This window comes from Megalopta genalis, chromosome 14 (genome assembly GCF_051020955.1).
Source record: "Megalopta genalis isolate 19385.01 chromosome 14, iyMegGena1_principal, whole genome shotgun sequence".
NCBI lineage: Eukaryota > Metazoa > Arthropoda > Insecta > Hymenoptera > Halictidae > Megalopta > Megalopta genalis.
In genome coordinates, this window is record NC_135026.1 from 5,887,018 (window position 1) to 5,914,722 (window position 27,705).

The window sequence follows — 27,705 nt, forward strand, 5'->3', positions numbered from 1 at the left end:
AAAAATGTTGCAAAATATGACAACAATGTTGCAAAAATGTGACAGAAATGTTGCAAAAATGTTGAAAAGAATGCGACAAGAATGTAGCAAAAATGTTGGAAGGAATGCGGCAAGAATGTTGCAAAGTGTGACAAGAATGTTGCAAAAATATGTCAAGAATGTTACAACAATGTGTCGACAATATTGCAACAATATATATCAAGAATACGGCAACAATCTTGTAAAAATGTAGTAAGAGTATTGCAAGAATGTGACAAATATGTTGAAACAACGTTGCAAAGAAATGAGCCGGCAAAATTGCAAAAACGTTGAAACAAAATATCAAGAATATTGCAACATTGTGGCAAAATATGACCGAAATGTTCTAAAAAAATATAGCAAGAACATTGCAACAATGTTGCAAAAACGTGGCAAAAAAATATTTCAAATACGTTAGGCCTGCTCTAGACGCAAGTTAGGTCCGCGTTAGGTCACGCTATAGTATCGATCCTCGCCGAGCAAATCGTCGCATCGATTTCCATCGCGGAAGCGATTCCACCTACGTTCGCGCCGCGCGCATGATCATAATCGCCGTCGATTTTGTCAGCGGGGGAGGCATAGCGCACGCTATATTTGGTGTCGTTAACGGCGGTGGCGCCGCGTCCAAAGGAGCCGTTTCAATTCCAGCGGCAATCACGGCGCATTACGGAAAATAGGAGAAATCTAGCGAAAGTAAAACGTAACGGGGTTGTTGCAATAACGCTGCGTAATAATGCGATATGTAATAATAATAACAAGAGGATAATAACGCGTGCCGGACTGCCGCGATACGTGCGAGATTAGGTCGTAGAACGTGGAGAAAAACCGGCGGATTTTCACCCTCGTGAGTCGCGGATTCGACGGTTTACGATCGTCTCCGGGCACCGTAGGCCGCTCGTAAATTCGTCGCGGACAACCGCGGTTCGAGGGATCCCGTGTATTAATCGCGCGCTATCGAAATTGTTGCGCAAAGATGAGCGCGCGAGCCGCTCGCGCTCCTAGGCCTTTGCGATCGTTATTACGCAACGCGGCGCGGCGATATTTTACAAGTCGTCCTCGCAAGTATGAAATATCGGCGGCCGCGGAACGCTGCTCCGCTGCTGAAACACGAGCGCGCTTCGTCCTCCTACGCGACCATGCTTCTTCCTACGATTTTAATTAAGCCGCGAACATTTAGCCGAACCAATCTCGAGCCAGGAGTCCGCCGATCGAGATCCTCGATTCGCGAGACGCGAGTTCGTCGCACTGTTATTATTGTTTATATATACATACATTAAGAATAATATTAATAATATGCAAGATTAATAATAATATTAATAATTCGCAATATTAATATGCAATATTAATAATTCGCAATATTAATATGCAATATTAATAATTCGCAATATTAATATGCAATATTAATAATTCGCAATATTAATATGCAATATTAATAATTCGCAATATTAATATGCAATATTAATAATTCGCAATATTAATATGCAATATTAATAATTCGCAATATTAATATGCAATATTAATAATTCGCAATATTAATATGCAATATTAATAATTCGCAATATTAATATGCAATATTAATAATAATAGTGCAATATATATTTCAATATTATTATTCATTATTGCATTATTATTATTATTATTATTATTCTCATATATATATTGCATTATTATTATTCACAACATTCCTGTCATATATTCGCAACAATGTGTTGCAACACCTTTGTCATTTTGTTGTACGAGTTTTGCAACATCGTTGCCATCTTTCTGCGACATTGTTGCAATGTTCTTGTCGCATTTTTAGAACATTCCTATCATATTTTGCCACAATGTTGAAATATTCTTGACATTGTTGTCATATTTTACAATGACACTGTCATATTTTTGTAACATTGTTGCAGTATTCTTGACATGCATTGTCGCAATATTGTCGGCGCAATACTTTTTTGCAACATTGTTGCAAAACTCTTGACACATTTTTGCAATGTTCTTCTCATATTTTACAACATTATTGCTGCATTCTTTTCAATATTAACATATTATTCCAATATTCTTGACATTTTTAAAACGTCTTTGCAACACTGTCGTCACATTTTTCTGCAACATTCTTGTTACATTCTTGCCATTTTTATCACATTGCTGCAACACTCTTGGCATCATTTTCAAAAAATTTTTGTCACATTCATGCCACATGTTTACAACATTGTTGCAGAATTCTTAACACATTATTGTAATATTGTCGCCATATTTCTTTGCAATGTTGTTGCAACATTTTTTGACACATTTTTGCAACGTCCTTGTCAGACTTTGCAACATTTTTGCTGCATTCTTTTCAATACATTTGCAACATTCTTGCCACGTCGTTGCAATGTTCTTGGTATATTTTTGTAACGTTTTAGTAACATTGTTGCAATTTTTTGATATCTTGTTGAAACATTGTCGCCACTTTTACAGCGTTCTTGTCACATTTTTGCGTCATTTTTGCCATATTTTCTGCCACATTTCTGCAACATTGTATAGTATAATGTATACAGTGTACTGTACATTGTTGTAATGTTCTTTCCACGTTGTTGCAACATTCTTTCCACATTGACGCCACAATTTTGCATCATTCTTATAACATTTTTGCAACATTGACGCCACAATTTTGCATCATTCTCATAACATTTTTGCATCATTCTTGCCACATTGTTGCAACATTCTTGACATATTGCTGCAAAGTTTTTAAAACATTGTTGCCTCATTTTTGCCACATTGTTGCAACATTCATTCCACATTGTCGCCACAATTTTGCAAATTCTTATGACATTTTTGCAATATTCTTGCCACATTCTCACAACATTCTTGCCCCTGAAATTTCGCCCCCAAACATTCCAAATTATAAAACCATCTAAGCAACAAATTCTCAATGCAACACGTCAATATACCCAACATTCCCGGCTTTTCCAGGAAAGTTACAGCCGTTATACCGGTGTTAACGTGCGTCCGTAAGCCGGCGGTAACTTTTTAGCAGCGGAACGCGGGGAGTACCGTATGCAGATGACCGGATAACTAATTAGTTCTAATTATGAATTCATGTTTCCGCGGCACGCAAACCGGTATATCCGCGGAACGCCGGATTTTCCTTGTGCAATGCACCACCGGCGTCGTTCCCTCTGACATTGTCACTCCCGTCGACGTTGACGCGTACGCCCGAGTCCCCGTAAGAAACTGTAGCGTAATTGCCCGACGAGCGGCGCGGCCGCGTCTCAAACCGTCTGGAACTCGTGTGCGTCACGTGACAGGCATAATTGTTTTAACGTTTTAATAACTGCGCTCGCGTGCACGGGCGGAAGGGGGGAGGGTGGGGAGACTGCGTGCATGTATAATAAAAGAGCGGCTCGATGATGCGGGCTCGTGCTGAACGCGATACTTGCGCCGTCTACAGTTTTCCTCAAGTGGCCCGGTCACGTGGTACATGAACAGTTACCGCGAACAGTTCAAGAACATACGAACACTAGACGATTCATAAATTTACTGTGAATATTCAACGACCGGATTGAACGTTTTATGCGTTTACGACGGAGATCGATAAATCGTATGCGAAGCGATGGAAATGTTCAGGGAATTTCTGGATTCGGAGATTATTTGTCGAAGCATTTATATTTTATTCGTTCCTGTATGCGACTGCTACGTTGTTATTGATTACTCTCGTTATAACAAAGGGTCTGTGCCGACGATAAATAATGTTCTTATTGAAATGAGTATTATAGGTATTATATTTTTATTATTATATTTTTTAGATCTTAAATCGGTATAAGTATAAAAATACTATTATTATTATATACTATGTATTACCCTATATACTATGTAATAAACTATATGGTATACTATAAACTATGATATATGCTATATATTATACTATATAATAAATAGTATACTAAATAGCACATTATGTACTATACTATATACTATACTGTAGGCTATATAATGGGCTATATACTATACTGTAGGCTATATAATGGGCTATGTATTATAGTATATACTATACTATGGGCTATATACTATACTATATACTATACTATGGACGATATACTATATTATATACTATACTATGTACTATATCATTGGCTATATACTATAATATATACTATACCATGGGCGATATACTATATTATATACTATACTATAGGCTATATATTATACTACATGCTATATTATATACTATACTATACACTATAATATATACTATACTATATACTATAATATATACTATATTATATACTGTACTATAGGCTACATACTATACTATACTATACTATACTATGCTATACTACACTATACTATACTATATACTATACTATATGCTATACTACATAATATATTGTATATTATACTATATGCTGCACTATATACTATGTATTATAATATATACTATACTTATATACGTACTATATACTATATTTACTATATACTATACTATATACTATACTATATACTATATTTACTATATACTATACTATATACTATACTATATACTATATTTACTATATACTATACTATATACTACATAATAATTAATTATTATATAATAATTACTATTATTACTATCTTTTTAATGCAATACCCACTTAAGGTCTACAAAATGCACTTGATAAATTGTCGTCTCAGGCTCAGAAGAAGAGTTGCAAAAAACAAAAAAAGAAAAAGAAAAAATTTCAAGAATAAAAATAAAAAATAACATAAAAATCGTTTCGGTTTTGAAAGCTGTACGAACACTTTCCAAAACGCGCGTAAAAGTTCGGAAGTGGATGCGACAGGGCTGGAACTCAATTATTCCGTCGTTTCTGGTTGCTTTCTCCCGTTTCGGTCCGGAGACGACTGTTGTAATTGATCCATTAGCGGCAGGCGGGCCGGGTGCCCGTCGCGGAATGCAATTCCGTGGCGGCGTGCATCGATTCGCGTCGGCGCCGGAAAATCGCGCCGCGTCGGACGCGCGCCGCCGCAGCGGCGGCGTTTTTCTCGCCGCGCCCGCCGCGTACAAATACGGGATATAAGCCGCGCGCGGCGAAAAGAACGGCGGTACGGAAAGAACGCGCGAAATGCCGTCGGTCGTAAAACGGCGGCGGGTATAGGTTGCGCGAGTTCTCGCGGCGTTCTTATCGGGGGGCTCGTCTCTGAAACCGCGTAAACACGGCGGAACGTATCGATCCGGCAGGCGGCGGCGCGCCGCGCGTCGGATACGCTGTTTTAATGGAAAACCACTGTTCGCTCGATCGTCAATCCCTAAGTGCTCGTAAATCATAAACGCTTTCCGGCGCGTTCACCCGCGCGCCAACGCGGCGAATAATTCACGCCGATCGCGGCCGAAACTGTTAATTGTGCGGGCATTCCGTCGCGAATCGCGATCTGTTTGACTTTCTCCGGCGTTTTTTTCCGTTTTCGAAGAAATTCTAGCGGCTTTTGCGACTGCGTTTACTAGGTTATTTGAAATAATAAATAATATATTTAATAATATAATATTTAAATATTAAATAATTTAATAACATTTGAAAATTATTTGGTCTGAAAAAAAGTTAGAATTTTTTGTATATCTTATATCTTATTTTTTTGTAAACATCTTTTTACCTTGTTCAATAAATTATTATTATTACAATAAAATTAGGGACATTAGCAATTTTTAAACACAGTCAAATTTAAAAAAATCTCGTGATGGCCATGATTGCAGAGATATTGTTTATCTAAACTAAAAAAAGGATGCAAGAAAAATGTGTTTTTAAACAAAAATGTATAAAATATGTGGTTAAAATGAATATAAAAAAATATATAAACTCTGTACTTGAAATGAATTTTATAAAAAATTTCTTAACTACGTATTTTAAATGAATATTGAAAAATGTGAAATATATATTTCATATGAATATTAAAAAATATGTAAAATAGGTATGTCAAATGAATTTGAAAAAATGTGAAATATATATTTTAAATGAATATTAAAAAATATCTAGAATACGTATATTAAATGAATTTGAAAAAATGTGAAATATATATTTCAAATGAACATTAAAAAATATCTGGAATACGTATATTAAAGGAATTTGAAAAAAATGTGAAATATGCATTTCAAATATAAATTGAAAAATCTTTGAGAAAATCGCATTCGCCGTCTATGGTTATGGTCCGGAGATATCGCTGGAATTCGTGGAACACGCGGCCCATGCGGGCAGCTGAGATTCTTCGACTTAGAGCCACCGTTCCTTATTATTGCTCCCCCGCTCCTGCTAATATTCCGCGAAGAACGAGATTCGTTTCCGAGAGGTCCATTACGATTGCTATAATAGCGCGCTCATCAGACCTAACCGTCTATCACCTTTACCTTCGTCTTGTCTAATTACAGGTCACGTTTATTGTTTCAGGATGAGAGCGAGCTCTCGAGCAAGCGGTGGGCCAGTGCGCCCCGCCGCCCGGACAGCCCCTGCGTCCTGGGGGCACCAACGTCTAGGGAGGTACGTGAATCTCTGATCCAGATACTCCGTTCCGCCACTGCCAATTCGTAGCAGTTTCTCGTAATTTTTGCTTACGCAATTACCATTTGTTGACGCAATTATTAGCGAATTCTTATGCAACGACGCGGAGCATCTTACTGCAATTTTGCTAGTGGATAGTGCGAGCCAAATTAGGGAGGGTTTATGTCATCGCATCGCAGACTTCGAAATAGTTCGCGAAACGCAGGCCGTTGAAAAGCGCAATTTTTGGACGGCTGAGTTTCGATAAGCAGATATTTTAATCAACGAAATTTCACATAACAACGCGAACGATTTTGCTGAAACTTTGCTGCCATGTAGTTCATTGAAAATTAGGGGGGGTTTATGTCATCGCGTCGCGAATTTCGAATTCGTTTGCAAATTGCGCAACGTTGAATCGTGCGATTTTTGAACGCCGAAGTACGAGCTTCGGAAATTAAATAAACACGAAGTTCGAAGATTCGAAAATTTTTCTGAAACAACGTGGAGGATTTTGCTGCAACTTTGCTAGTGGATAGTGCGAGCAAAATTAGGGGGCGTTTATGTCATCGTATCGCAGATTTCGAAATAGTTCGCGAAACACAGGCCGTTGAAAAGCGCAATTTTTGGACGGCTGAGTTTCGATAAGCAGATATTTTAATCCGCGAAATTTCACATAACAACGCGAACGATTTTGCTGAAACTTTGCTGCCATGTAGTTCATTGAAAATTAGGGGGGGTTTATGTCATCGCGTTGCGAATTTCGAATTCGTTTGCAAATTGTGCAACGTTGAATCGTGTGATTTTTGAACGCCGAAGTCCGAGCTTCGGAAATTAAATAAGCACGAAGTTCGAAGGTTCGAACATTTTTCTGAAACAACGTGGAGCATCTTGCTGCAATTTTGCTAGTGGATAGTGCGAACCGAATTAGGGAGGGGGGGGGGGTTATATCATCGCATCGTAGATTTCGAAATAGATCGCGAAATACACTCCAGCGAGTTGTGCAATTTTCGAGCGCTGCAATCGCTGTTTTAAAATTTGCACCGCAACGATGTAAATTCGAATAACTGTAACCGGCTAAGGTACAATCTCAATAAAAACGTTCGTCAGAAAATTTACTCGCGACTGGAACGGCGAACGTTCGTCCGGTTTAAGAGTTAATTCGAGCTGAACGAAAATTTGTGTATCGCCGCGGCGTTTGAACGCGGCGCGACGATTTAGGTGCGGATCGCAATCTAAACATCGCGCGTCGGACATTAAGACAACATGGAGCCCTCGAAGATCGCCGTGGGACTCTAAAATCCTCGAGTTTAGAGGACCATTTAGCGGGAGACGGGACGATCTTCGATCCATTTGTACCGTTACTTTCTAGTTTTTTATTAGTCCCCGACCAACGACAACGTCCTTTCGCAGACGTACCGGCGGCTACGGAGAAGAAAAAACGCGACGATAGTGGCATGCATCCACATATCAATCGTTTATTGCGCCGCGCAGATTATGCAAATCGTTCCGTGCGTTAACGTTGATGCAGTTTATTGAGTCGTAATGCCCGAAGTGCGGATGCCGGTGCGTTCGTCCCGCGTATAAGAAGAGGGCCGCGGGCACGCCGTTTGTCTACATTATTTCTATTTATGTGGAAATTGTAGGCGGCCGCCGGGAGAATGGTTTCAAAGAGGATCGAGCGATGACGGTGGTGACACAGTTCTAGAACTCGCGCGAAGAAAATTCGATTCCACTGGAAACGAGATTCCAGTATCTGCGAAACACCCGCCACGTTTGCTTGCGCAATTTTTTAAACGAAAATGCTCCAATATGTGCTTTGATAACACGGACTGTATTTCGGTAAATTGTGCCGATTTATTTCTTTGTTTATTTATGAGTTTGGTTATGTCAAGCTAGGGTTGGTTACAAGTAAGGTTGGTAGTACTTAAGAGCGGAATGTGTAGAGAGTGAGGTTATGGGCCCCGATAAGAGAGCACGTGTGAGAAATTTACTAAAGAGTTTTCTTTTAATCTTTTCTATTTTTCCATGCAAGGTTATTTAATTATATTTATTTTCGTTTGTGTTCGATAAGGGTGTGCTTTGTTATTAGAATATTTGTCACAGCAACTAATTGATGACATATTATCACAAATTAATTGCATTAAACTTTAATTTGTAAATCAATTGAATCTCCAATAAAGTCGTATTAGTGTATCAGTTTGATTCATTAGCAAAGGAAATCCACAAGAAAAATAGCACGAAAAAGTACATTTAAATAAATAATGCGATTCCACTGGAAACTCGTTTGCGAAACAGGCAGCGTATTTGCTTACACAATTTTTTAAATAGAAATACTCCAATATGTACTTTGATAACGCGAACTGTATTTGGTCTAGTAAAATACAGTAAAATACAAATATAATAAATCGTGCCGATTTATTTCTTTATTTAGTTTGTATCCCTGTTCACAGTTAATACAAATGAGGTTGATAGTATGTAAAAGCGGAATATACAGGGTGTCCCAAAAATGTCTCGCAATCCGGAAATGGCAGGTTCCTCAGATCATTTGAAGCAACTTCTTCCTTTACAAAAATTTTCTCCGAGACACCGTTAACGAGTTATTAACGAAAGACAGTGACCAGTAAGATTCGAGTACGGCTGACGCGAGGCGGCCCAGCCAATCAGCGTACGAAGCTCGGTCGCCTCGCGCCAGCTGAGCTCGCCTCTCATTGGTCACTGTTTTTCGTTAATAACTCGTTAATGGTGCCTCAGAGAAAATTTTTGTAAAGGAAAAAGTTTCTTAAAATGACCTGAGGAACCCGCCACTTTCGGATTGCGAGACATTTTTTGGACACTCTGTAGAGAGTGAGGTTATCGGGCCCAGTGAGATAGGACACGTGCGAGAAGTTTACTAGAGAGTTTTTCTTTAGTAGTTTCTATTTTTCCATGCGTCATAATTTATTATTAAAACAATTACCACAGTAACTAATTGCTGAGATATAATTACAAGTTAACTGCATTGATTTTCTCAATTTATAGAACAATTCAATCTCCTATAAAGTCATATCGTGTTTTGATCTATTAACGAAAGCAATGGTCAAGAAAAATAGCAGGTAAACGTACATTTAAATAAATAATTAGCTAGCTGATTCACAAAGTATCATTTTCCTAATTCAACTATATAACGTCAAGCCTTAGCTTACAAGGCTACTTGATTAATAAAGTCATCTTACATATCAGGATAATCTACCAACAAAAGTGTCTCTCAATAACATACAATTAACAACACATCTAGGTACGTTATCACAGCATTTATTATTAACAATTTATAAGCTATATATATATATATATATATATATATATATATATATATATAGCTTATAAATTGTTAATAATATATAATAATACAATATATATATATATATATATATATATATATATATATATATATTATTAGCTATTATTATAGCTAGATAATTCACTAAGCCTTATTTTCCCAAATTAACAGCATCAGCCCAGAGCCCCCAAAGCCAGTAGATCAATAAAATCAGCCTTCGAATCAGGAAGACCGATCAGCAGAATTACTCCCAAGAAAAACTAGCCTGCGAACGAGTATGCAAACGGACGTGTACCTAATTGCCGAAGTTATGTTTGCGCGGGCATCTCTGTTATGTTTGCCGCCGGTCTTCTATGAAGTCATCAGCTGCATTAGGCTCGCTATTGAGCAGAAAAGCTCCGGTCTCTCCAGAAACGGCTGTGGAAAGAAGCAGCCGTAGGAATTGCAAGGTCGTTTGCATCGCGGACAAATTTCAAGCTCGGTTCCCGCCGCGATCCGCCCTCTGGTCTATCGCGACTTTTTGCCGGGCAAGAAGGCGCGCGTGTCGCCATTTGTTTACGGATCGTGGCCGCCGGGCGACCGTGACGGTGCCGCCGATCGGTATCGATCGATGGGAGAGAAGCGCGTGTCGATTGGCCGCGAATGGAAACCCGCTCGATTCCGCGCGGTACGTGATGGCACCCGAATCGTGACGCGCCGACGCCGCCGATACTCCTGCAGAGACAAGCCCAGTAGACCTTCCTATGTTTCTATATATCGGCTACTAATAGGGACCGTCGGGGCTGTTAGCAAGAACACGTGGTATGTCGGCACGTCACTCCCGGAAAGACGATTAGCGCCGGCTTCGCGGCCAGGTATCGATTTAGGTACGTGCTTGCGCCACGATTCCGCTCGGGCCCCGCTTCCCGCGCCAATGTACCCGACCCGGAGAGAGAGAGAGAGAGAGAGAGAGAGACACCTCGACACTTTCATGCCCGGCTTTCATTTATCTTTCTTCCCGTGTCCGTTTCATTGTATCACCTCTGATACTGGCGACGGGTACGGCTGTACCTGATAATGCACGGTATTGGGTCCAGTTGGAGATGTTTGGGTCGGACACGGGCTGGGCCGAGTTCTCAGATGTATACAGCGTGTTCCAAAATTATTGTACAAAATGACGGGTTCCTGAGGTTATTTGAAGTAACTTTTCCCTCAGCGAAAGTGTTTTACGAGGCTCCGTTTACGAGTTATCGGCGAAAAACGCGGACCAATTGAAGAGCGAGGGCGGAGCGATGGCAAGCGAGGGCGTGGCGCCGTACGTTTTTCGTTAATAACTCGTAAACGAAGCCTCGTAGAACAATTTCGCTAAGGAAAAAGTTGCTCCAAATGACCTCAGGAACCCCTTATTTCCTGCTGGTACAATAATTTTGATACACCCTATATACAAATGATCCTCCAAAGTACAGATGACGTGAGGGCTCACTGTTCACCGAAAGTGCGATAAATCGGCAGGAGAAAATCGCTCGTGGATGATCAAGGTGTCATTTTAAAGAGAAAACTTTTCTCTGCAAACTGACTCCAAGACAAGCCTCTGGAAAAATTCATCGAACTCCTCAGAGCCGTTAGAATCCGTGAAATTCGACGAAAACCAGATGTATCTCCACATCCGACGAACGCTACGCGACAGAAATGCGCGCATTGAAAAAATTAAGTCACGCCGTCTGAAAGCAGAGACTTCGCTCTTTAGAATGAGCCCAGATGGACAGTTCCACGATCGTATCCCGCGAAGCTACAGCGTCTCAAGTATCAACAACACATTCCGGTCGAAATATTGATGCTCGAATTTTTCAGCGCCTCGTGTCGGTTCAGTCCTCGAGCCCGTCGAATTCCAAGCACGAAATATCCGTGGCAACGAGCTGCACGGCACCGGTCCGGGCCCCGCGGACCGTCGAGACGTGGCGCTGGCACGAAGTCCTCCCCTCGAGCCATTGAATTACTCATCGATACGGCAACAAAAGGCATCCACGGCGAGAGCGGACCGATTCAAGTACCTCGTAAGCGAGCCCGAGTGGGATTCACGAGCCATTGAAATCCGCAAGAATTGCGTGTCGTTGGTGTTACGTCCGCGTATATCCCGGACACGCCCGGAACGAGTCCCCGCGGCCGGCAAGAAGCCACGATTTAACGGCCGAGCTTGGCGACAACCAGGCATTCAGCATCAAATCGCGATTTCCCAGCCGGCGATTTAGCGCGTGGCATTCCCGGGGCCGGAAACGCTGTCGCGCGGCAGATGGTACACGACAGGCCGTTTCAAAGGATTACTGTTACGCACGGGCTCTTAGAAGACACCGTTCCCCCACCCCCCACCCTCTCCGTCCGCCGCTGGACGCGCCAGTCCCGACCGGGCCGTACACCGGTATGCAAATAAACGACATCGAGCGAACGCGTTGAAAAAAGGCCGCACAATACGCTGCCAGGCGAACGCGTGCCCCGCGAGAGAGCATTGTCTCCAGTCTAATCACGAGCCGCGCGTTTTACGAGCCACCGGTTAGAGACGGGCTCGCGCGGAGCCACCGCCGTTCCGCTGCCCGGGAGAAAGACTACCTTTTACGCGAGAGGCGGTTCTCTCGTATTCTCCGCGTTGCCCCGCGACGCACCGATATGCACCGCGAATACCAACACCGGTCACACCCATCATAGAGCCCGACCCTGTGGGTGGCGCCACGTACCCGCCGATAAGTCCTGCGAGTAAGGACGACAGCTGCGCCTCCCAAGGCTCCCCCGGTGACTCACGAAATTCGTCGGATGCCTCGTTTCGTTCTATTTCGGCGACAATGTCGCCCTCTAACGGAGCCGTTTGACGGCGCGGCGCTCACTGACGCCCGCCGCGAGACGCTTTAGGAACGAAGTTGTAGGTTAGGACCGCGAGTGACCTGTCGGTTGGTGTCACTGATTCTTTACCGATGCAGAGACGACGATTTCAAGGCGATTTGGGAGAGCTGGGTCTGCGCCTCAACACTTTAAACGAGATTGTAAACAGACCATTTGGAGCCTCTAGCGTCTTGGAGTCTTCAGGAACTAACTAGTTGACTAACTAGGCTCTGGTGAGGTCCACAGGCAGGTAGATATTTTGAGAAAAATATGTTTGTCAGGTTATATGTCATCAATGTCCCTCAAAGTGTCAGTCTCTGCTTCGGTTTTCGAGATCCGTCGAGGAGGAAAATCCTTTCATAATTAATTGGAAAAGATTCTCGTAACAGCAGCCAGTTCCCGACAGCGTAAAGGCAAGGTCACGGAGTCCCCTTTCGTGAACGTTTACCCAGCCTAATTAACCCACGGTGTTAAAGACAGGAGCGACTCGGCAGAAGCAACGGCCACGGGTCTAGCCAGTCGAGCTCCTCGAGGACTCACTCGTCCGCCGAGCGGCGCTCTATTTGCTCCTAATTAGGGATTCTTTCGTCCCATTATTTGCCATCGGCTGTCCACGGCCGGGCATAAGGTCGGTCCCCGTGGACGGGCCCCGAGACGGCGAAAGAAAGAGAGAGGCTATTTACGTCGGCGCAGACCGCTGTTGTTGCATCGGGTACAGTTCAATTCCGTTACGCGGACGTAGCCGTGGGCTTCCCACGCCAATTAAACATGACTCATTAACGGGCAGAAGCCGGTAGCCGGGATCGATGCCTGGCCGAGCCGGGCAACCCTTCTATAACTCTACGGCGCAGAGGCAATCGGAACTAATCTCGGCCATCCTCCTCTACGGCCGGGCTGTTCGCAATGCGATATTACCGCGGCCACCGGTAACTGCATCGGCTGCACGCTGCACATGCACCGGCCACGACGTCGTACGCCGGACCGCAATATTTCTCGTGGTTCGCGTGGTGCGCGCACGTAATTGTATGTAAAGACTTACCCGGACGACCAACCAAGGAGATCCGTCGGGGTACCCCTCCCCCCTTATTCTTAAAACCGTTCTACCCCCCCCCCCCTCCTGGCCCATGTTTCGTAACCGCTGGAACCACTCCGGTGTCCAGGTTTCGACGTTTACGTTTTCATTCCGGACGGCGACGGTAATTAGACGCGTCTGGGAAATTCAGACCGCGGGAACTCGCTTCGCTTTCGCTCGCGACTTTTCCGGCTTTGCTTGATCATCGGAGGTGGTTCAGTTGTCTGCCAGATCGAGGTACCGCGATCAGGACCGATCCGATGTTGGAATTTGGTGTGTCGCTATTGTTGGTACGAGGTTGACGATTTCAGTCTGCAAGAAACGAAAAATGTAATATGTATTTATTTATTTACTTATAGTTTTCTCTTTAAAATGACACCTTGATCATCCACGTGCGATTTTTTTCTGCCGATTTAATGCACTTTTAGTGAACAGTTAGCCCTCGTGTCATCTGTACTTTGGAGACCCACTCATATACAGGGTGTCCCAAAATTATTGTACAAGCGGGAAATAAGGGGTTCCCGAGGTCATTTGAAACAACTTTTTCTTTTGCGAAAATGCAATCCGCGGCTTCGTTTACGAGTTATTGACGAAAAACTTAAGGCGCCACGCCCCCGCTCCGCCCTCGTTTTCCAATTGGTCCGCGGTTTACGCCGATAACTCGTAAACGAAGCCTCGTAGAACATTTCCGTAAAGAAAGAAGTTACTCCAAATGACCTGAGGAATCCCTCACTTCCCGCTTGTACAATAATTTTGGGACACCCTGTACGCGCCTCAATAATCCGTAAGACTTTGTTTGCGCTCGCGTTTCCAGCTCAACGGCTTTATTAAGAGTGACATAACCCTACTTTATTTATCGGTAACCGGCGTGCTGGCATTACCGACCTACTCTACGGTGTTGCCAACTTATGAATGTGTATCGAAAATTATGTTTATGGGATCGGGGACCAATGCAGTTGATGAAATAGGTTTCTCGCCATTGTCGAGGCAGATTCGACGATACCAGTGCGAACGATGATGATCCGAAGCGTGTGATCTTTTTAAAGCGTGTAGTCTTCGAAAGAGACGAACGAAGATTCTTGACTCAGATCTTCGGTAGATGATGATCGCGGTTTCCCTGGTTTCCACAGGTTTCTCTAGAAAGCAGCGGTATACGGAGCATTCCGAGGTTTTCACAATCCACCAGATCTCGTTATTATACAATCATATTTTGTACAGATATCCGATCTCCTATGTCCAATCTCCGGAATTCCTCTAGAAAGCGGAGCATTGAGATCACAAGGAGTCGTTTAGTCGCACCGTTGTATAGAATCGCGTGTCACGCAGTCGCGTCGTAATGAACGAAAAAATAAGAAGCGACTTTTTCGGCGTTTTTTCCGCGACACACTACGCCACTATAAATCACTTTAAATACTATAAAGATAACCTTAGAACTGTCACGTTTGTTGCTCTCGTCTTTTAGCAATTTTGTTGCCACTGATCAAAAATTTGACGTACAGAGGGCAGCAGGGACGCCAACGATGCTCTCGCGTTTGCGATTGGTCGCGTCGCGTCGGTCGACTACGCTGCCCTCTGCCCCTATTCCATTCGATTACTCGTCCGTGACGTCACCGACGGAGTCGCGTGACCTTTGACGAAACGCACTGCAACGATGGTCTTTGGTTGCAATTCTAAGAAATCCAACTTCTGTTGTATTTATGATAATTTAATTCAAATAACGATAAACTATAAATATTTAATCAATGGAAAATAACATCTATTAACACACTTGACATACGTCGCAATTACCATAATCAATAATTCATTCACATTCATTTATCTTCTCTCACTTAAAGCTACATTCTCTCTAAACGTTGTTGTAGACGACACTCGTAAATTAACATTTATGCCGAGTTCTCAGTTCTCAATGAATTAACCTCATACACACATATACGCACGCCTTGTTCTATTGATAATTACGTTAATAATTCTGAATATTTTTTAAAACAGTTTGAAACACAAGCACCCCTTGTTTTATCGATAATCATAATAATAATGCTCAATATTTTTTGAAACAATTTGACACAAACACATGCCCATTGTTCCATTGATAATTATATTAATAATCCTAAATATTTGCTAAAACAATTTAACACAAAATGCGCCCCTTGTTTCATTGATAATTACATTAACAGTCCCTAATATTTTTAAAAATAATTTAACACACACGCGTGTGTGTTAGTTTCATTGGTAATCACATTAATAATTCCTAATATTTTCTAAAACGATTTGATGCACACGCCCTTTGTATTATTGATAATTACATTAATAATACTCAATATCTTTTAAAACAATTTAATGCCCACTGTTTCATTGATAATCACATTAATAATCTCCAATATTTTTTTAAACAATTTAAAAATACTTGGTGCTTTTAATAATCATAAAATATTAACTGGTAATCATTAAAATCCCTAGTATTTTCTAAAACTATCTCGCGCAACTTCTCTCGAAGCCTCCCGTTCCTGAATCCCGACCCATGACCCCCGGAGAGGAACAGGTTTCCGTTTCCGAAGAGAGTGACCCTACGGGCAGACAAAGTCCCTCGCTAGAAATCGACCGGGAAGCCCGCAGATCCCCGCGTAAAAGTTCGCCGTCACCTAATCCCTGCGCCGCGGATCTCGGCGCGCATCTGTTTACGTATCCGCGTAGCCACGGTAAATCACTCAAATCCCGCGCAATGTATCAGCGCGCATCAAGAGGTATCTCTAACGAGCATCCCCCGCGCGCGCCGTCCCACCGCCCCGCCGTCCCGCCGCGGCCCGGTAAAAAGAATCCGGCGAGCAATCAAACGACGAAAGACACCGCGGATACAGCGACGCCAAGCGGAGAGAAGCCGGCAGAGGGTCTCAGAGCCGGCGAGGAAGCGCACGATAGGCCACGATGGAATCCACGACTATCGGAAGCGATCGCGAAATCTTCGGGCAATAATTCAGCCCCTCGCCGCTCCCCACCACTGCCGCCGCTGCCGCCCGCGCCAGACAACGACGCAGACTTCGGGCAGAGGACGCTGCCGCGCCGGCATCGTCGAACAGTTAATGCTCGCATAATACGTGGACGCGGCCGGTCACGGAAGGCGGACGGGAGAGTATTGTTGCTAGTTTCGCTTACCGTTACTTTCTTGCAGTTGACAGGAATTCCTGAAACCGCCGGCCCTATCGACGATCTGTGGGAAAATGCGGGACTTTTTCGATGCCCGTAGCTCTCCTCCGCAACGGGGACACTTCGGTTCGAATCGATGAGTTACGGCCCATTGTCCTCGGTCGTCGAACAAATTACCGCGGGGCCTCGAACCTGCGATAGTTTGAGGTTATGACGGGTAGCGCGGCCGAACCGGGGAGTCGTCGTGCCTCGGTTTCACGTGTCCGGTGATCTCTGTGCGGGCAATAGTGGGGGTATCGGTGGGCAGATTATCTAGCGTTGCTCTTTGGAAGTCGTTGCGACGTTGTTTCGACGTTCGCGGGTTTTTGATCCGTTTCGGTCGAGCGAGGTTATGTTTTGTAGTCGCGGTTCCTGGTGCAAATTGCCAATTTTCTGTGTTCAACAATTATTGATCCTCTGTCTTTGATAATATTTAATTTCAATTTTCCATTATTAACAATTTTTAATTTTTCACCAGCAGTTCTCCGTATGCAACAATTCTCCAATTTTCAATTTTCTGCCTTCGGGAATGTTCAATTTTTACTTTTGGCCATACCGATTCAACATAAATTTAGAAATCCAATCCCCTCTTTCCTAAAGGGGATTTCCTATACTCGGAACGTATAGCACCAGAAAGTATCCTAATTGACTTGCTCGGAACAGGTGTCCTAATCGCCGCGATCATCGTGAACAGCAGAGAGCTTTGCCAAGGGTTTTTACGTGTCCCAGGATTTTTACGTTCACGGACCGCTTATGAGCCGCGAAATCACCGGTTTCTCCATTGATCTAGAAAAAAAATCTTACGATCCCATAACCGCGGGCTAGGTGCAGTTATGAAAACGTCGTGTGGGCGGCTATTTGCCTATTTACCCAGATCCGATGGGAAATCGAAATTAGAAATCAGAGAGACGTAGGTGCGGATGGAGGGACGACGTGAAATCACGCTCGTCGTTCCAGCGATCTTTGTAGTAGAAAAAAGTCTCATTAAAAAAGTATCGCGCTTTCAGTTCGGTCTGTATACATAGAACGAACCTCCTCAGTAGACTGCTGATCTTTATGCGGAATAAAAATTGTCTGAGACGAACTTAAGGAACGGGTATTACATAAAAATAAATTGTTTCTTTTTTATTATATATATTAGTTGAAAACGGTGTAACTGTATTATCAAATTTTACTTACGTCTGCACTAAATTATGTTTCAATTTAAATAAATTTTTGCCGGAAATATGTGAAATCCGCAAATCGCTTAACTTAATTTTCCACCTCCAACAATATTCAATTACCAATTTTCCTGTTGCAATTGAATATTATATATATATATATATATATTTCCAATTTATAATTTATATAGGCTCATCAACAGCATCGACAAATTATACATCACACCGAAAAACGTCGCCACATGCGTCTTTCGAAATCCGTCGACGAAAAGACTCTCACCGGATCACCGTGGATCGATTAGACTTTCGAATGGCAGTTCGCAGGGCCGTTCCACGTTTCACGCGTCCGTCGGACATATTGCCCTTCCCGTTATCGCGGGCTCGCCGGATCTAGGATCTGGGATGATGCATCGCGCGCATCATGCGAACGCTGTTCGAGCCGCGTCGCGCGGGCCTCCCTCCCGGCACCGCCGCGCCGACAATAGATATTCCGCAACGCCCACGTTGCCGGGAGACAAAGGCCTGAATGGCCGGCAGATGCACGGGTTGCGCCGACGTAATGCACCGGCGTCCGCCGATTTAGAACGGAACGATGCGCGCCGTTCGTTCGTTCGTACGTACGTACGGTTCGTTTATTCGTTCTTCGTGACGAAGGTGCGGTACGTGCACACCAGGGCCCCGCAACCGAGTCCCGTATGCACACACACGCTCGCCGCTACGCCGATCATGTTACGGTGCCACAACACCACCCAGCCGTTGGACACTTCTGCTGTTTTAGCGCGACCAGACTTTTCCTTTCTCTTTCGCCGGCTGGATCTTCGGCCATCCTCGCATTTCTTACATCGTTCCAGTCTTTGACAATTTTTTGGATCTCGAGGTTCTTGAATTTTTACGTTTTTGGATTTTCGGTGTTTTTCATTTTCACCATGGAGTTGCTTTCTGCGTTGATTTCTGGGCAGACTTGTCGAACTTATTGAAATTACTGAACAAAGGGGTCCTATGGGCCCTTGGATCCTATGGGTTCCTTGAATTCTATGGGCCTCTTGGGTCCTATAGGTCCCTTGGGTCCTATGGGCCCCTTGGGTCCTATGGGTCTCTTGGATCCTATAGGTCCTTTGGGTCTCTTGGATCCTATGGGTCCTATAGGTCCCTTGGGTCTCTTGGATCCTATGGGTCCTATTGGTCCCTTGGGTTCTATGGGTCTTATAGGTCTCTTGAATCCGATGGGTCCCTTGGATCCTACGGGTGCCTTGGGTCCTATGGGCCCCTTGGGTGCTGCGTCCTACAGTGGGCCCAGACAATTATCATTTTCCTTAAGAACTCTAAGTATTCTGAACCATTTTATCTCATTTCTTTCAGCCTCCATCGATTCCCAAACAATTCTCCCACTGTTTATTTCTCGTCTCGTCTACGCGTAGCACGGTCGAACATTACAGAGAGTTCTTCGAGCGATTCTCGAACGAGGAGCCTACTTCCCGCGGACAGCGGACAAACGCGAGACGCGTTTGACAAAGCAAGAACTATAAATCGATGCGGAACAGCCGTCGTAAAAGCTAAGCGACAGTGCTCGCCGAGCAGATCAAAGTTCCCGACAAGCGGACACACGTGAAGCCGCGAGCGGACGAACGCGCGGACGAGCGCGCGCGCGCGCGCACGCGGTTACGTAATACGGAGAAGAGCCGCGCCGAGAGGAGCGACCGGTGACGACACCTTCCACGGAGAGACAAGAGAGATCCGGGAGTGTCCACTACGCGGCGGTATCGCGGCCCAGCCCACGTTCCGCGATTCCACCGGCCGAGAGATTCGTAGCCCCGATACACCGGCGGATTCTGTTCCCCCGGACACAATTTTCTGCGGCCGCTCGATTCTAATTAGAGAGACCAGTTCCAGATCGGCGATCGATTCGATATCGACGGTAAAAGTCTCGCTGCCTGGCTGCGACAGCTCCGGCGGCAGCCTCGAACCGTGCCACTTGACGATTTCAGCTGGGATCAGTTGTCACTGGGACCGTTCCGCGCGTTTTGCTTGGCCAGTGCTTCGAGGATGGGCTGGACAAGGTTTCTTGAGACTGTGTGGGTTAATTTTTGTCAGATGGTGTTTGGTAGACTGTTTTGCCTATTAAGAGCTGGAATATTTAGGATTGATGCTGAAATATTATTGGTACAGAAGTAAGAATGCTTGGAGATTCCTTTTAGGATGACTTGGATGAGGTTTTTTCGAGATTGAATGGGTCAATTTTTGTTTATTGGTGTTTGAAAGACTATTTTGTTTATTAGGAAATAGAATATTTAGGACTGATGCTGAAGTTGCATTGGTACCAAAATAACATGAATGCTGAAGTAATTTTTAGGGTAAGTTGGATGAGGTTTCTTGATACTGAATGGGTCAATTTTTGTAAGTTGGTGTTTGAAAAACTGTTTTGTCTAGTAGGAGCTAGAATATTAAGTACTGAGGCTGGAGTAGCATTAGCATCAAAGTAACATTGCTTGGAGAGTCCCTTTAGGATAATTTGGACGAGGTTTCTTGAGACCGTGTGGATTAATTTTTGTCAATTAGTGTCTGGGAGACTGTTTTGACTATTAGGAGCTAGAATATTTAGGACTGATGTTGAAGTTGCATTGGTACCAAAATAACATGAATGCTGAAGTAATGTTTAGGGTAAATTGGACTAGGTTTCATGATACTGAGTGGGTCAATTTTTGTCAGTTGGTGTTTGGAAGACTATTTTGTCTATTAAGAGCTAGAATATTTAAGAGTGATGCTGAATAATCATTGAACACATTCAACGAAGTAGCATCAAATACATAAAACAACATTAACGATGTGGTAGCATCGATGCTAAAATAGGCCCAATTGGTGTCAGCCGAATAATCTTGTCTACTAAGAGCTAGGATCAGCAGAATTGGTGCCAAATGAACATTGGTACTGAAGTAACGTCGATACTGAAGCAGGTCCAAGTTTTATCAAGAATTGTCACCATAGTTGAATTGTCTTCTAAAACTTACAATCAGCACGTAAAATTTTCATCATTTAATGGGGGGGGGGTATGTTATGGGTTATATCTTCTCTACTAGGAGCAAAAATCAAGTCGCATTTAGACCAAAGCAGCATCCGATGCTAAAGTAGAACTCAGCCTAAAGTAGCTCCATTTTTGTCATTTGATGTCCGCAGGATTGCGCTGTCGATTAGGAACAAGAAGCAACAGGACATCAGCCAGTACAATTAGCCCCGGCGTTGAAATAAGACTAAAGCAAAATTAGGTCAATTTTGTTGTCAACTGGTGTCCCCAGGAACGATCTCTTTATCAGGAGCTAGGATCAGCAGCCTCCGCTTTCTGTCTTTCCTGATGCTCGTCATTCCCGATTACCGTCGTGTCCTTGCGGACGCGCTCTTCTTCATTGTTCCAAGTGGCTCGCAGCGCCGAGTTTTACGTCCACGAATTTACATGTCGACCAGCCAGCCGCAACGAGCATCGCATACCACTCGAGGTGTGGCCACACTGACATACTCTCCCTCTTTGGCACGCTCGCGCATCCGTACACCGGCGCACACGCTCCCCGGGGCTCACGTGTATACCGGGCGTAACCGAAGTATTCGACCGCTACCCGATCTTAGAAAATGTTCCTCGATATACCTCAATTTTTAAAGCAACGATATTGTTAAGTATTTCTGTATGCTTCATCAGAATTGTTCAAAGACGATGCGTCTAGACAACGTTGATTTAGTTGCTGATAAATATTGCGACTCTCGAATGAATGTTTTGGAAAAGCTGCTGCTGTTTGCTGTCTCTGATTTGGCGCCATCTGTGGTCGGATATATATGTTGAGTACCGAGCGATTAGGGTATTCGGATGGTAATTTTTAACGATGCAGTTGATTTAGTATATTTTGTCAATAACGAGAGCAGTAAATACTTCATAATTTCGCTCAGATTGTATAGAAAAATGGACAGTTTGGGAAGAGGAGATACGATTATAACCTTGACATAACCTTGCGGCTCATTTTTATAATAACCGATTGTCAACAACTATAAATATATAGTTAATATAATAATTACAATATAATAATAATATTATAATAATAATATAATAGTTATAGTTAATATACTAGTTAACATAAGTTAACGTAAGTTGATGTAAGTTATTATATTCATTATTATCTAATTAATTATTATATTGATTATATAATATAATAATAATAATTATTATTATCATTATTATTGTTATATAATTAATTATTATATAATTAATATAAATATATATCTCCTCTTTCAAAACTGTCCACTTTTGTAAACAAGCCGAGTGACAGTTGGGAAGACCTTACTGTAGCATGATTTCTACGAGATTAGGTCTTGGTAACTATCCTATGTCACCGTTTAAATCATGGCAATATATTATACAACAAAGCAGTTATAGCAATAAATAGCAGTCGATGCATTTCAGGTATCAGACGAGTAGAGTGCTACTACACGCTAACTGTCGCAACAATACTCAACGATCAGCAGAAGCCCCTTCATGCTTTCTCTATGAAAAAATTCATGCCGTCTCCTAGCACCCACGCGAACCCACCTACGAAATATCGCCACCAAAGGATCTCCCACTTCTCGGCAAAAAAATCCCAAAGTTGGGGTAGAAATAGACCACGGACCCAGGACGACCTAGAGAATCCCCTGAACTACAGCCTCGCCCTAATCGGCGAATATCGACGAAGCAGGTTGCCCGACACCGTGTATAGTTCGCCGGTTGACGGGAGGTTAGGTTAGTTACATTTTCGAGCGTTAATCGCGCACACGGAACGCGTGCGTTTCAGCGTCGTCGGCTCCTTTCTCACGAGGCGGCCGGCTGCACCGCGTTGCCCGGTTTCGCGGGCGGCGGAGCGGGGGAGGGGGGAGGAGGGACCGGGCAAAAGACTGGAACGGGGCGCGTCTCGGTTCGATTGTGCCTCCGCGGACGGAATTGCCTCGGCGCAGCTCGACGGTGGCTTTTGTCGAAGGCATAACTCCGACGATTCACACGCGGCCCACGGATTCTCGGTCGATGATGATCTTTCCTGGTGGCGCGCGCGCGCGCACGCGTGCATACCAGCACGTGGATAAGAGAGCCGCGGCGCTGTGTTTGCCGTGCGGCCACGATGATCGAGCGCCCACTTTCTTCGCCGATCGTGCGCGAGGATCGATAGATCCCCGCGTCCTTCGTCCGGCCGACAGGTGGACGCCGCTTAGGAAACGATCCGGCGAGTGGTTTTCCAGCTTTTCTTGACTTACGAGCCGCCTCTCGAAGCTTCATCGGTCGCCTATCGGTGTAAATCATCTTTTACGGACAGTCTCGTTGAAATCGTTGACTGTTCGCGCCGGATTTTTCATTCCCCGAATGACCGCCTGGGTGCTCACCTTGGTGATCCTGGGGGCTGGCCGGATAAGCGCCGGCAAAAGTTTCCGGCATCGTTTTTAAATTAGTGTTGCGAGCCGCTTTAGACCTCCGTTTACTTTCACGGAGTGTATTTTAGCGTGATGCAGAGTTTTGAGCGTTTGCCAGGATTTTAGAATGGCTGATCTCTCGGCGGATTTCTTCTCATCTTGGACTATCTGGGCGCTGGCTGCTATCTATGCGTCGGCAAAAGCCTCTGGAGTCATTTTTAGATGAACGTCGTGGCGAGTTTTAGGTCTCCATGTGTCCTTTATAGTCGTAAAGTGGGCAGAAAGTATTTTAGGATATACGAGGACTATAGATTGTGAGATCCCCTAATTGCCCACCTTGGAAATTGAGGGTGTATATAGATCATTTTTAGATCAATATCAGGATGACGGCTCATTTTTATAGTTGCCAATAGTCAACAATTATAAAAAAAGAATTGTATTTTCTCTTCCCAAATTGTCCATTTTTGTGCGCAATCTGAGCGTCAATTAGGGAGATTTTACTGCACTTTTATGGTGGATTATGTATGTTTGAGATGAGGATTTTAAGTCAGCAAAGTACAAGGACATTTTTACATAATTTTTCACATTATCATTTTTATTACATAAGCTCTATATAGAGAGAATTAATATTAACAATGCTTTCTAATTTTTGTCCACTCGATTGTAAGGATTGGAGCATAGAGTACGTTTATTTCAACAAATTCGAAAGAGTGCTAAAAGAGACACAAGGATCTTCTGATGATGGCACCGTTGACCGGTCGGAGGAAGTTCACATTTAAAGTCAAAAGTAAATGGCAAATCGTCCTTTTCAGTTCCATCCATCACTTTCACTTTAAACCACCATTTCTTTCATTTTGTCACTTTCACTATCCTCTCTATAACTTTCAATACTAAATTTTAAATCCTGCCACTGTTGCGGCGTCTGATTACCAAGGGTTAAGTACCCAAGTCTTTCTCTTGCATGCTGTGGTAGATATTGATACGAATGGAGACGTACACTAATTTTAGTATATACAATTTTTTCCAAATTTTTGGATTGTTATTAAGACTAGAAAAAAATTGTATCGTGGAAAGGGGATTTTGACAAGCTACGTGCAGCAGGGTCTAGCAGACGCTACTAGAGGTAGTTTCAATATTTTGCAGATTCTAATAGAGAAAGAAGTCATCTTCAATATTCAGCAGTCATCTTCAATATTCAACAGTCACATTCAATATCCAGCAGACTCTACTAGAGAAAGAAGTCATCTTTAATATCTAGCAGACTCTATTTGCAAAGCCATCTTCAATATTCAGCAGTCATCTTCAATATTCAGCAGTCATCTTCAATATTCAACAGTCATATTCAATATCCAGCAGACTCTACTAGAGAAAGAAGTCATCTTTAATATCTAGCAGACTCTATTTGCAAAGCCATCTTCAATATTTAGTAGACTCTACTTGAGAAGTCATCTTCAATATTCAGCAATCATCTTCAAGATTCAACAGTCATATTCAATATCCAGCAGGCTCTACTAGAGAAGGAAGTCATCTTTAAAATATCTAGCAGACTCTATTTGTAAAGCCATCTTCAATATTTAGCAAACTGTACTTGAAAAGTCATCTACAATATTCAGCAGTCATCTTCAATATTCAACAGTCACATTCAATATCCAGCAGACTCTACTAGAGAAAGAAGTCATCTTTAATATCTAGCAGACTCTATTTGCAAAGCCATCTTCAATATTTAGCAGACTCTACTTGAGAAGTCATCTTCAATATTCAGCAATCATCTTCAAGATTCAACAGTCATATTCAATATCCAGCAGGCTCTACTAGAGAAGGAAGTCATCTTTAATATCTAGCAGACTCTATTTGTAAAGCCATCTTCAATATTTAGCAGACTCTACTTGAGAAGTCATCTTCAATATTCAGCAGGAATCTTGAATATTCAACAGTCCTATTCAATATCCAGCAGACTCTACTAGAGAAAGAAGTCATCTTTAATATCTAGCAGACTCTATTTGCAAAGCCATCTTCAATATTTAGCAGACTCTACTTGAGAAGTCATCTTCAATATTCAACAGTCATATTCAATATCCAGCAGACTCTACCAGAGAAAGAAGTGATCTTCAGTATTCAGCAAACCCTACTTAAGAAGTCATATTCAATATCTAGTAGACCCTACTTGAGAAACCATCTTTAATATTTAGTAGAACCTACTTGAGAAGTCATCTTTAATATCCAGCAGACACTATTAGAGAAAGAATTCAACCTCGATATCTAGCAGGCCTTACTAGAGAAGGAAGTTATCTGCAATACTTAGCAGACCCTAATAAAGAAAGTAGTCATCTTCAATATTTAGCAGACTCTACTTGAGAAGTCATCTTCAATATTCAACAGTCAGATTCAACATCCAGCAGACTCTACCAGAGAAAGAAGTGATCTTCAGTATTCAGCAGACCCTACTTAAGAAGTCGTATTCAATATCTAGCAGATCCAACTTGAGAAGCTATCTTCAATATTTATCAGACCTTACTTGAGAAGTCATCTTCAATATTTAGGAGACCATAATAGAGAAATAAATCAATCTCAATATCTAGCAGGCCCCACTATAGAAGGAAGTTATCTGCAATATTTAGCAGACCCTAATAGAGAAAGTAGTCATCTTTAATATTTAGTAGACCCTACTAGAGAAAGTAGTCGTCTTCAATATCCAGCAGGCACTACTAGAGAAGAAGTCATCTCTAATATCTAGCAGACTTCACCAGCGAAGTCATCAGCATCTATCAGAGTCTAGTAGAATCTAGGGTATCAGTATTTTAGCAACTGAGTCATCAGTATCAGTCAGACCCTTGCTTAGGGTATACCTTAAGGACGCTTGAGGGCAATATATATACACATTGCCTAAAATACTCCACCGAAATACGGCAATACCCTCCTCATACATCTGCTTTGGAATAACTCCAACTTGCTATCATCCTGTTTCGGCTCGAAACATTTATCCTAGTATAAGACCTCTGTTTAAGTGACGCCTGGAATTGATAAAAGACATGTACCAAGGTACCTCTGCAATATTAGATTGACCAATAAGTCATTGCGTGTTTTTCCCATAGATGGCAATGGACACTTATTGACTAACCTAAGATCCGCCTAACTCAGACCTAATCCCCAATGTCGATGACCTCTATGACCTCGAATCTTCCTTTTTCTATGAAACAGCACTATAGGAGCAAAAAGCAGATCGAACCTAATGACTGATCGGTCGTCCACGAGCCGTCCACCATTTGGCACCACTCGTAGGACCTAATCGCTTATTTGCCCGCTCGTTGCCCACGGGCGCACGATAAATCGGCGCGCGAGGGGTCAGCGTCCCCGGCGGTGAATCGCTTGCTTACGTTATCCCGCGAAAGAATAGTTTGTCACGAGGAGTCGTCACCGGGTCTCATCGACGGGCATCGTCGCGGACAGGCCGGGACGTGTCGTCGGCTAGCGGTGAATCGGCAATCACGTAGCTGATTTTTCCGCGGCGATGACGGTCCGTGACGCGACGCGACGCCATGAATTGACCCCAACGAGCCTATCAAAACGGAACAAGTGAAATCAACGAGGCGAGCGCGCCGGGACTCTTTGCGTATACGCGGCCCTTTCTCCCGTAACGTGTAATTCGCGCGGCGCGGCGCGCCGTGGCCGTAGGAATTTCGCGCGCAGGCTCCGACCGGCGAAGTCCACGGTATGATTTAGCGACGAAACGCAATAAAACTGCGACGGCGCGCGAGGATGACACGCGGCCACGCTCGGCCGAGAGCCGACTATTCGTTCGCGGGCACCGCTACTCAACAATCAGCGACGGCAGATGTTACGGCTGCGAGCTAGCCTAGGAGCGACTGACTCGACACGTTTCGTAAAAAGAACGAGACAGCTGCCGGCTAAGAGAGCGAGAGAGACAGGAGAACGGAAAAAAAAGATATTCGCATTTTACGCGGCACCTTCCTCTTCCTCGTGGTAACGAGCGGCGTTGCCAGCCGCGACGAATCGCCGCGGCTTGGCCTTCCGGAAACGCGGCGGACTTTCGGTGCAGCAGATGCGCCGCGCCGCGGCGCGGCTCGAGCGAGTCGAATCCGAGTCTCTAGCGAGTTTTTCTGGAAACGGTGCGATTTTATGCGAGCCGATCGTTCAGGGAGGAGAGGCGAAGAACTTCGAGCGCGATCCGTTGCGTCCGCTGACTGCGTTCTA

At 43.6% G+C, this 27,705-nt stretch overlaps 1 protein-coding gene across 1 annotated transcript in view; it reads left to right on the forward strand.

Annotated features, from left to right (window-relative positions):
- LOC117225812 (uncharacterized) overlaps positions 1-27,705 on the forward strand; it is a 728,572-nt gene that overhangs the window by 214,244 nt on the left and 486,623 nt on the right. Inside the window, exon 3 of the mRNA XM_033479588.2 lies at positions 6,411-6,500. Coding sequence (XP_033335479.1) covers positions 6,411-6,500 — 90 coding nt within the window. The remainder of the gene's footprint in view (positions 1-6,410; positions 6,501-27,705) is intronic.